Source organism: Euphorbia lathyris, chromosome 10 (genome assembly GCF_963576675.1).
Source record: "Euphorbia lathyris chromosome 10, ddEupLath1.1, whole genome shotgun sequence".
NCBI classification, from domain to species: domain Eukaryota; kingdom Viridiplantae; phylum Streptophyta; class Magnoliopsida; order Malpighiales; family Euphorbiaceae; genus Euphorbia; species Euphorbia lathyris.
Genome location: NC_088919.1, coordinates 65,016,350 through 65,027,665, shown reverse-complemented (window position 1 = coordinate 65,027,665; position 11,316 = coordinate 65,016,350). Strand labels below are relative to the sequence as shown.

The 11,316-nt window shown below is 32.5% G+C and overlaps 1 protein-coding gene across 1 annotated transcript; it reads left to right on the top strand.

Annotated features, from left to right (window-relative positions):
* Window positions 1-5,208: 5,208 nt before the first annotated feature.
* Window positions 5,209-8,584, top strand: LOC136209931 ((+)-borneol dehydrogenase 1-like). The gene is made up of 3 exons (XM_066001564.1): window positions 5,209-5,518; window positions 5,583-5,839; window positions 7,841-8,584. The coding sequence occupies exons 1-3, from the start codon at window positions 5,475-5,477 to the stop codon at window positions 8,479-8,481; spliced, it is 942 nt and encodes a 313-aa protein (XP_065857636.1). The 5' UTR covers window positions 5,209-5,474; the 3' UTR covers window positions 8,482-8,584.
* The last annotated feature ends 2,732 nt before the right edge of the window (window positions 8,585-11,316 follow it).

Here is an 11,316-nt window from a genome sequence, read left to right as displayed (position 1 = left end):
AACAACTGACTCCAATGCTCTTATCATTAGCCATGGTTCGTCTACAACCGACTCTAATGGTGAGAGCATTAGAGTCGGTTGTTACGAATGACCATGGCTAAAGATCCTTTTAGCCACGGTTTTTCATAACAACTGTGGCCAAAATATAGGACATTAGAGTCGGTTATACGTAAAAACCGATGCTAATGTCTTTTTGGCCACGGTCGAACAACCGTGGCTAAAGACGTCAAGCATTTGCCACGCCCCCCTTTGGCCACGGTCGTACAACCGTGGCTATTGACGATAAACGACCGTGACCATAGGCCATTTCTATACTAGTGTATTCAAGGGATATTCTTCTTGATGCAGGAGTTATGGATATGCAGCCTGCTTATAGTCCTCTATCACATGGTATTATCCTCACGGATTCAGGTACCCCTTTGCCTGACCCTTCCAAATATAGAAGGCTGGCTAGTATACTTCTGTACTTGAATTTTACAAGACCAGACCTTACATTTGCCACTCAGCAGTTATCCCAATATATGCAAGCACCTTGTAATCATCATCTGTAGGCAGCAATTCATGTTCTTAGATATCTGAAAGGAACTCTGCATCTTGGACTTTTCTACTCAGAGAGATTTACTTTCACCCTCATAGCATATTGTGATGCTGACTAGGGTACTTGCAGAAAATCCTGGAGGCCTGTCACGAGTTTTTGTGTGTTTTTGGGTAAGTCTTTGATTTCTTGGAAGGCCAAGAAACAACCTACAATTAGCAAGTCATCAGCAGAAGCTGAATATAGAAGCTTGTCAACCACATCGTGTGAATTGAAATGGCTCTCATATTTGTTGACTGACTTCAGAATTGACATTGCTTACCCTGTGAAGTTATTCTGTGATAACACATCAGCTATTCAGATAGCCAAAGACCCTATTGATCATGACAGAACCAAACATTTTGACATCGATGTACATATCATCCGAGAACATGTAGAGAATGGATTCCTTTGCACTATTTATGTTTCTTCAGAATGTCAACTAGCAGATCTATTCACAAAGTCTCTGCCTGCTTCACAGATGTTTGAGGCCTTGGTCCAAATGGGATTAGTTCAATTACCTGATGTTTAGGCTTAAGGGGGGAGTGTTAGCTTTTGTTTTAATATGATTGGTATTTTAGTTTTTTCCCATGTTGGGTATTTTAGTATTTTCATTACTTTCTGAGTGATTTTTTTTTTAATTTATAAAAGTTTTAATTTGTGAATTATTAGTATTTTTTTTTTGTTTTGGGTCAAAATAAACACGTTTTCTTTTTTCTCTCAATCCGTCTTGGTTATCCGAAAACAAGTTCGTCTAGAGGAAGTTGACATTTATTATTAGTATTATTATTATTATTTGATTGAAGAGCTAGAGGAAGTTGAATTAAAATTCAGTAGTTGGATTCCATAAATATTGGATTTAATGCTTAGTTATCCGACAACAACAAGACCTTCAATTATATTGATGCGATAGGCTTAGAAAACATCTCCCATGAGTTAAATGCAGACAGAATACATGCATATGGAATTTAAAGAAGAGTTTAGATAAATTTGAAGTTTATATCAACATTCTCTTTAAAACAGATTTCGCAAGCAAACTCTTACCGTATGTGAATTCATTATCACCGGAGCAGAAAAACAAGAACAAATGTGAAAAGACAGAGAGCAGAAACTTTCAAAAAAATCTATTTTTTTTTCAACTGTCTGTCTAGACTATCAATTTTCACAGTTCCATTCTGTATATGTATAGAACTCGAAAGAATACATCTGTTCACGAATAAACACGCTTGTTCATGGATAGACACGACTATTCACGAACGAATAAGACAGGTCACGACAGATACGACTATTCACAAACAAACCCGACTATTCATAAATGGAGGTGTTTATTGCTATTTAAATTAATTATATAATTTTTTTTTGGCCTAATACATTACCAGCTCCCTGAACTTGTCTAAAATAGTAGATTGGCTCCCTAAACTTTGCAAGTGTCTCACCAGCTTCCTAAACTTGTCCATAAAAGTAGATTAGCTCCCTGAACTTTGCAAATGTCTCACCAACTCCCTAAGCTTGCTTATTCTGTAACAACTAAATAAAACTTATTAAACCTAAATTCTAAAAATACGTTTCATCTATTCGAGAGGTAAATTTTTCGCTTCTCCTACCTTTCAACCTATTATAAGAGTTAGTGTTGCATGTTTGAGAGATTGAATGAATTAGGATCGAAAGTTAGTAATTATGGTTTTTATATTTAGTTGTTACAGAATAAGAAAATTGGGGGAGTTGGTGAGACACTTGCAAAGTTCAGGGAGCTAATATACTTTTATGGACAAGTTTAGGGAGCTGATGATACGAAGTAAGCAAGTTTAGAGAGCTGGTGAGACACTTGCAAAGTTCAAGGAGTCAATCTATTATTTTGTACAAGTTCACGGAGTTGGTGATGTATTAGGGTTTTTTTTTTTTTTTTTTTTGTCAAACATTGACAACTTTTGTTTCAACTTTAAATGGAAACTATTAATATTTAATTTCTAATAAGCAAGCATTAAACACCATATTAATGAACCCAACTACTGAATTTTAAGTCAAAATTCTCTAGCGAAACTTATACATTTTAAGTCTACCTTGCTACATAGTCTTGGACGAAAACGATGGAACGCAGAAGAGTGAGAGGGAAAGAAAGAGAGAGAATGTATGTTAAAAGAAGAAGAGATTAGGGTGGCCGGATTATTGGAGCCGACGGAAATGGAACTGTTGGCCGGAGTTGGGGCCGGAATTGGAAAAAAGATGGCTGAGTGATGAACCTTAAACCTAACAAAGTGAGACAGGGCGGAGAAGCCGCATAGTGTGAAGAGGGAGTTTGACCATAGGCAAACTCAATCTTAATCATTGACAAAGCTATGAAAAGACTTCTGTATAGAGTAGCGAATGGGATATACTGATAGTAGTAGTCAATTTGGTATAAGCAACGCTATAGGGCTGCCACTCCTTGTTTAAGCAATCTACCCTAGTCCACTAGGGACTAGGAGAGTCGGGCATTCGACATTCGTGAAAGGAGACGAATGTCTCTATAGGTGGAACTATATGGGCACTATGGGCTTCGGAGTTAGCACATAGTGCGTATCTCATTTTAGGACGAGGTTTAATTACAGAGAGTTCTACCGGGATGGAATGCAGATAGACACATTGATGGGACGCTAAAACGGGATAAACCCCTTTCGTAGGAATTGGCTGGCCAAGACTTGAGGAATTCTTGGCGCTGTATAGGGTTTTGGTCTGGCTCAGATTTGGCCCGGTGACACATAGGCGGCCGTCTAGGACATCCCGTTTAGGAAGGCCTACGATCTAAAAAATAATTTCAATTATAATACAACAATAATTGAGATTTCAATTGTTGAAAAATTATATTTAATAGTAACTATATATAGAAAAACAAAAATACAATTTACTAAATGGAATCGAAAATTGACAACAATAACACAAATTGTTTTATGTTTTGCTAGTCATCGTCTCTTAACAACAATAGCACATAAAAGGTCTTCAAAATTTATTTCACAACTTTTCTCTTAACAATAATAGGAATGCGTTACAAATTTAGTCGTATAGTCATTAGGGAAAAACAAATTTAGCAACCACGTAAATACAATTTTAAGCTAAGATTCACTAGACGATACTATTTCAATGTCATTAACAAAGGATAAGTGTTTTTCGGTAACAGAAAAGTCTTTTTGGATAGTCAGAATGCTAGAAATTGAAGGATAGACATAACATAAAATTGCACATGAAACAAAAAATCATCTTTCATTAATAAGACTTGAAATTATATTGTTTTGTACATAATGGCTAAATCAATTTTCACCCAACAACCATATCGATCAATTTATACATAATATAACAATTAATTGTTTTGTTCTCTGCCAATTATCAAAAAGTCTGATCTTAAATTGATTTTTCTTGTTGAATCAAGAATTAGTTACATTTCATATATATTAAATTTTAATTTATAAAATGATGGAGTATGAGAGTTGCCTAATGCCTCTAAAATACTTAAAATTAATTATATTTTATATATATTAAATTTTAATTTATAAAATAATGGAGTATGAAAACTGATTAGGACCTCTAAAATACTGAACCCGCCGCTAATAAAAAAGTCTAATTTGAAGGTTCATTAAATGGAGATTGAAAGTTAGTTAGATCAAATTAATGAATCAACACAATAATTCATATTGCTTTCTTTTTGGTACAAATAATTCAAATTGATATGACCTTATATAGTATATTTAATCAAAATTAATTATGATATATACAAGACTTTCTAAGATAATTGTATAATTAAAATCTAGATCTTACTAGATCTTAGTCTTAATATATCACCTCCCTACTAACCTTGTCCAAACGGTTTGATTGGCCTCTGAATTTTTAAAATTTGTTGATAGTTCCTTGAATTTATTTAAAATGTTTCGATAACCCTATAAAATGTAATCAAGTAATTCACTCGATCTTATTAATATTAATCTTATTACTATCAATTGGTGGAGGCTTTGGCAATGAGAGATAGCATGGAGTGTGCTCTGTCTATGGGATACTGTCATGGGCGTAGACAGGGGCCTTGAAGGCCTTGTCCCTCTGGCCGCAGGAACACCTTTGACTCCGGATAGTTTCAGTCCCCCTGTCTCAAAAAAAAATTCAATATTTTGGACCTATTAGGTACTCCTAAATCCAAATTTCAAATTTTTTTAGCCTGTTAGACATCTCTAGATCCAAATTTCTATTTTTTTTTTGCCTTCTAGGCCTCCTCAAATCAAAATTTTTAATTTTTTACCTGTTCGGCCATCTCTCAATCCAATTTTTTTACATGTTAGGACTTTTCAATGAGATTTAGCTTAATTTTGAGAAATTGTACATTAATACTTAAAAATTAGTTATTGACTATTTAAATTATAACATGCAGATATACAAAAAAAAAAAAAAAGAACAAGTTCGATTTAACAAATTTTTTTATGAACGCATGTGTAAAATCAGCCCCGCAACCGAGTAATCCTGTATTGGCCACTGGATACTATAATAAAATCTTTGTTTCGGACTCAAAGGAAGTAGTGACTTGTGTGACTAGCAAATGCAGAGATCTCTCAGAGGTTGTAGCGTAGTAACCATCAATCCTTGTTGGATGGTTTTTGTTTCACGGTTAGCAAACCATGTGGTTTATATGTTGACTCGAAATGCAGATTCTATACTAATTCTTTTATTGATTTATCTAGTCCTGTATTTATTGAGAGTATCCTAATTCGGGATGCTGCTCCTCGATTATAATAACTCATTTTTTTTTAATTAAATGCACATTAAATGAGAAAGTAGACCCTTTCACCATCCATTTTCTACTTCTTGTAGTAGTTTTTAAAATTATAAATTCCCATTAAAGAAGAAGCACAAAACTTAGAATTCTCTTCTTTCGATCTTCAATATGGAAAAGAAGGCTATTCCTATCCTTGTAACGCCAGAACAAAGGTAATCTACTAATTAAAAAAGTTTAATATTCTATTTTTATTCAACTAGTTTCATTCAATTTCAGGTTAGCCGGAAAAGTAGCGATTATAACGGGAGGGGCAAGCGGGATAGGAGCCACCACAGTTCAACTTTTCCATGCAAATGGAGCCAAAGTTGTTATTGCCGATATTCAAGACGCCCTTGGCCGAGCCCTTGCGCAAAAGCTCGGCCAAAACGCCATTTACATCCGCTGTGATGTTAGCAAAGAAGAAGAAATCAGCAGTCTCGTAGACCAAACGGTTATCAAATACGGGAAGCTAGACATTATGTACAATAATGCAGGTAAGGGTGATAATTTTTGACACGATTAACACGACTTGATTCTTGTTTAAGGTCTCTTAAAATAATTTTTAATATTATCTCGGACAAATTTTTGCACGCTAATGGCTCTCTGAACTTGAAATGTGTAAGATATTGAGTTATATTTGCTATATGTTGAAGTTAATATAAACGAAGTTGTTAGAATTTGAATCTTTGACCTTTTGGTCTATGTGATCCGATAAGATGTTAAGAAGCCATTTGATCGAAAAGTTTAAGCCAATACGTAAGACTCAAAAATAGCTAGTATTAATATTCATGACAATGAAGGTTGTCATTTTTCTTATAATTATATCGTGATCAAAATTTTGTACAAAATAGTAAAAACTTATCCACAACGTTTCCAAGTTACCTCTACTTAAAATATGCTTTGAACGAGCTAGTTTAATAGCTATTTGTATCAAGCAAGCGATTGAACCAAAAGTTTAAACAAATAGTTTAATAGCTATTTGTTATTGTTAAACATCCCACGGTATTAAATGAAGAAGCTATATTTTTAAATATGTGAGGCAATCCTCACACTTTGAAGTGCTTTTTGGGATGTGCTATATTTTTTTACATTGTATCATAGACATGGTTCAATGTTGGGGCTTCCGCTGGTATTAGCGTCATGCACCAAATGAATTGGGCGTGTTAAATATCTCACATTGTTAAATGAGAAAGCTATATGGCTCCTTAAATATGTAAGACAATCCTCACCCTTTGAGGTACCTTTTGGGATGAGTTAGATATTTGTTTAGAGATATCATCTCTGACACACTTCATCGATAAATGTTGTCAAGACTTGAACCTTCGACCATTTGGTCCAAGAAGTTTTAATACCATTTAGTCGAGAATTCAAATCCTGACAACCTCGTTAATTGGTTGAATTAAAACAAATAGAATCTTGACAACCTCGTTAATTGGTTGAATTAAACTTTGGTTTTCAAATGGTTTCTTAACAATTTGATTTGTTATTTGATAACCTCCTATTATTGCCCGATTGCATTTAGGGGGCGTTTGTTTTGGGGTTTCAACAAAGGGTAAGGGAAAGAGGAAAGTTGAATCATTTTGTTGATGTTTGTTTTATTAATTCAATCATTCTCTTTACATTCTTTTAGTTTTGAGTTTATCACTAATTCCTCTAATTTCATTCTCTCAACGCCCCTAAGATTTTTCATTCTCTTTTCTCTCTCACACTAATTTCAACATCTATCTTCCTTATAAAATTTCATTTTTAGTTTCTATTTTGTTTTTAATTTTAATTTTGATAAATAAATTTATTTATTTTTAGTTTTTTAATCTTTGGATTAAATTCACTTTTGATCCTTATACTTATATATTATTTATTTATTTATCCTTAAAAAATATTTTTAACTAATTTTTACTTTTTGATTTTTATTTTGATCCTTATATTTATTTATTTATATTTTTTTTTATCCCTAAACTAATCTCACTTTTGATCCTTTTACTTATTTGTTTTTACTTTTTTATTCTGAGAAATAATTTTGACAAATATTTTTCTTTTGTTATATTATTCAGTTTTGGTATTTAATTTTAATTATTATTTTCTTTTTAAAATAGAACTTTTATGCATTTTCTTTGATTTATTTTATTTCAGTTTCATCGTCTTTTAATTTTAATAGTTGAATAATTTGGTTTTTATTCTTATATTATATTTACCTCATTTGAACCAAACAGCCAGAAAGAGAATCATGGATATATGATTCTCTTTTGTGGAATTGAAACAAACAGAAAAGGAAATTTAAGGACATTCCATTCATTTCTCTTTGTTTCCCTTTCTTGATTCCATTCTATTACTCCTATGCGAACCAAACGCCCCTTTAATAAATCCAAAACTTCAACTTCCCCATAAACTTTCAAAACTTCCTAATCATCACAAGCATTTGACACGTGAATGAGCGTGTCTCCCATTTCAAACCTTATACAGAAATTGACATCACATCAATCCTACACTAAATGCAGGAATAGTAGATAGACCATTCACAAGATTCTTAGAGAGCAAAAAATCAGATTTAGATCGCCTAATAAGCATAAACTTAGTTGGTGGAATCCTCGGAGCCAAACATGCAGCAAGAGTCATGATCCCCCAAAACACCGGCTGCATCTTATTCACAGCAAGTGCCTGCACAGCAATAGGAGGACTCGGAACTCAATCATATGCACTCACAAAACATGGAATTTGGGGATTAGCAAAAAGCTTAGCATCAGAATTATCCCCAAATGGAATTAGGGTTAATTGCATTTCACCTTTTGGAATTGCAACCTCTGCAGGTGGAATAACTGTCCCTAGATTTATATCAGATTTTGCTTTGAGTTATACTGGTAATCTCAAGGGACAGATTTTGAAGACAGAAGATATTGCTAAAGCTGCTCTTTATCTTGCTAGTGATGATGCTAATCATGTTAGTGGTCTTAATCTTGTTGTTGATGGTGGGTTTAGTGTTGTTAATCCTAGTTTTGTTAATCTTTTTGCTACTTTGACGAGGAGTATTTATTTCATCCAAAGGTTTGTTAAGTTGTATGGAACTCCATTGATTGTTTCATTTATGTTGGGGTTTTTGGTGGTTTTGATTTCCATTATGTCATCATTTATGATAATATGAAGCAATCTAAATGAAGTTATTCGGCTAAAAAGCCACCCAATAATGAGAACTTTCAAATATTTTTTGGAACAATATATCATTTCAATCAATTCATACTTGTACATATCCATATGAAGATTTACATTAATTATCGGATCTGAAGTAATGAATATTTCTTAAAGATGCGAACGGTATTTTCTGATCTCGTAGATTGATGTCGACGGTCCGTCCATGTATCTATATGGTATGGTGAAGGAAGGAGAGTCATTTTGATTATGAGAAACTGTTACACAAAGGACAATGAGTATGCAAGTGGCGTTAGAGCAGGCCGGCTGACACCATAACGTCTAGGTCCAATGAAACGAGAATATCTGACAACACGCTTGCTATATGGTAGGGTGCACTACCTGACATCATTACAGCCTGAAGAAGGTTGCAGAGTCGACAAAATATCGTTTTCAGTGAGTCATTAGGGCACATTCTTAGGACTAAGATAATTAGTCCTGACAACTACTATATATATGTATAAAGTGAGTAATGTAAACATCACAATTACAAATATTCCTATTATCTTTAACTTTTGGAAATGTAAGAATCAAAGCGGATTCATTAGATGCCGACACTCTATGACGTGTTGTTACCTCTTCAATTACTTAAGGAGGTTGTAGAAAACTGCACATATTGCACAACATCATTGGTGTGGTGAGCATGAGCGAATGCATTTTCTAAGTAATAGCAAAGTTTCTAATAACTCACTTCGATCAAGGAGCCTCGACCACTCGATCTCTATAGCTAATAATCCAAGAAGAAGGGGTGACAGAATCTCAACCAGATTCTCGACGAGCCTATGAAATTTGGGGGTTATCCCCAAGCTTAGCATCTGATCCCAAAATGGAATTAGAGTTAATTGCATTATCTTGCTAGTTATGATGTTAATCATGTTAGTGGTGTTAATCTTATTGTTGATGGTGGATTTAGTGTTGTTAATCCTAGTCTATACTATATATAATTACGGAAGCAGAGAGAAATGAGAAGAAGTGTTTTAGAAGTCTTTTTGATGAGTTGTCTATGTAGTAAAAAATCAGATTAAAATATTTAATTAATTAAAAATAAATATTTAATTAATTAAAAATAGCAAATTTATATTTATAATATATTAAATAATTACTAGCCTATTAATTAAAATAATAAAAGAAAGCAAGAGTTACGGGAAGATGAAAAAACACAAAGCAAAGGAAATCCAAAAGTCACAAATAAACTTCTATATAAAGCATGATAGATAGTATTCCACCATTATATTCATTGGTCACGATAGATAGTATTATATTTCTGAAGGTAAATATTCGATTTTTTTCATATGTTGTAGTTATTTTGTTCTCAATTATGTTGTTGTTTTATTTTTATTAAACAATAGTTGTTATAGTTTCATCTTTCAGATTCATTTTTGTTGTTACGCGGGTTCTATACCTCTCGCTATCTTATCCATGTTTTTTTTATTTGTCTTTTTTTTCCAAACTGATAGCTCCAATTGAAGAAATCCGACAGAAATAGAAGATGTATGAACAACTAAAACCGGAAAACACAAAAGTGTCAAAAATTACAATAAATTCTTATATTTCTCAAGGTAATTATTCGATTTTTTTTCACATGTTGTAGTTATTTTTGTTCTCAATTGTGTTGTTGTTTTCTTTTTATTAAACAATAGTTGTTATAGTTTCATTTTTCAGAGATGAAATTCCATTTCTGCCGTTACCCAGGTTCCATACCTCTCGCTACCTTATCCATGTTTTCTTTTTTATTTGTCTTGTTTTTCAAAATGACTAAAATAAAGATTTTGTAAATTTGTATTCTTTTTTAGTATATGTTGCTAGGTGTTATCGTTTCGATTGCTAACTCTTAACTAAAATTTAGATTTTCGGTTTTATATGAACTCAATTTTTGGCTTTCTCAATTGTGTTGTTGTTTTATTTTTATTAAACAATTGTTGTTATAGTTTCATCTTTCAGAGATGAAATTCCATTTCTGTCGTTATCCAGATTCTATACCTCTCGCTACCTTATCCATGTTTTCTTTTTTATTTATTTATTTTTCAAAATGACTAAAATAAAGATTTTGTATATTTGCATTCTTTTTTAGTATATGTTCCTAGGTGTTATCGTTTTGATTATTAACTCTAACTAAAATTTAGATTTTCGGCTTTTTATGAACTCAATTTTTAGTTTTAATTGAAGTTAGATTAATTTTTCTAATTCAGAACATGTTGAAATCCACTCATTTTTTTAGTTTGAGTTTAGCTAATTGATATGGATTGTATTTTTTATTTTTATGCATTTTGATACAAATAGATATAAAGTTTCACACGATAGTTGTTCCTTGAAGTTTGAGACATTAAATAAAATATTAAAGAGATATTGGAATATTATACTTACAATGAAGTTTATTTCAGTATAAATTATGTTATATTATTATTATTATTATTATTATTATTATCAAGAAGTTATTTTTTCCCAATTTTCTAGACAATGAGATTGTAAGCGTCCAATACGCTTGATAAGATGTTTATTCTTGAAGAATCTGGATTATGCTTGATACGAATTCAAAATCAAGGTAAATAAAAATAAATTTTGATGCTCAAAATCTTAAAAATGTACATTAATTATGGATATTGAGATTAGGGCTGGGCACAGTTCGGTCCAAGTCGGGGATTCATAAATCTCCAGTATTGGATTGAAATTCGGAGATTAATAAAAGGAAATCTCCAGGATTGGATTGAAAGAATAAATCTCCAGAATTGAATTGCCCCAAATTTTCAGTCCGGTCCAGTTCGGAGATTCGGAGATTCAGTTCCGGTCCAAT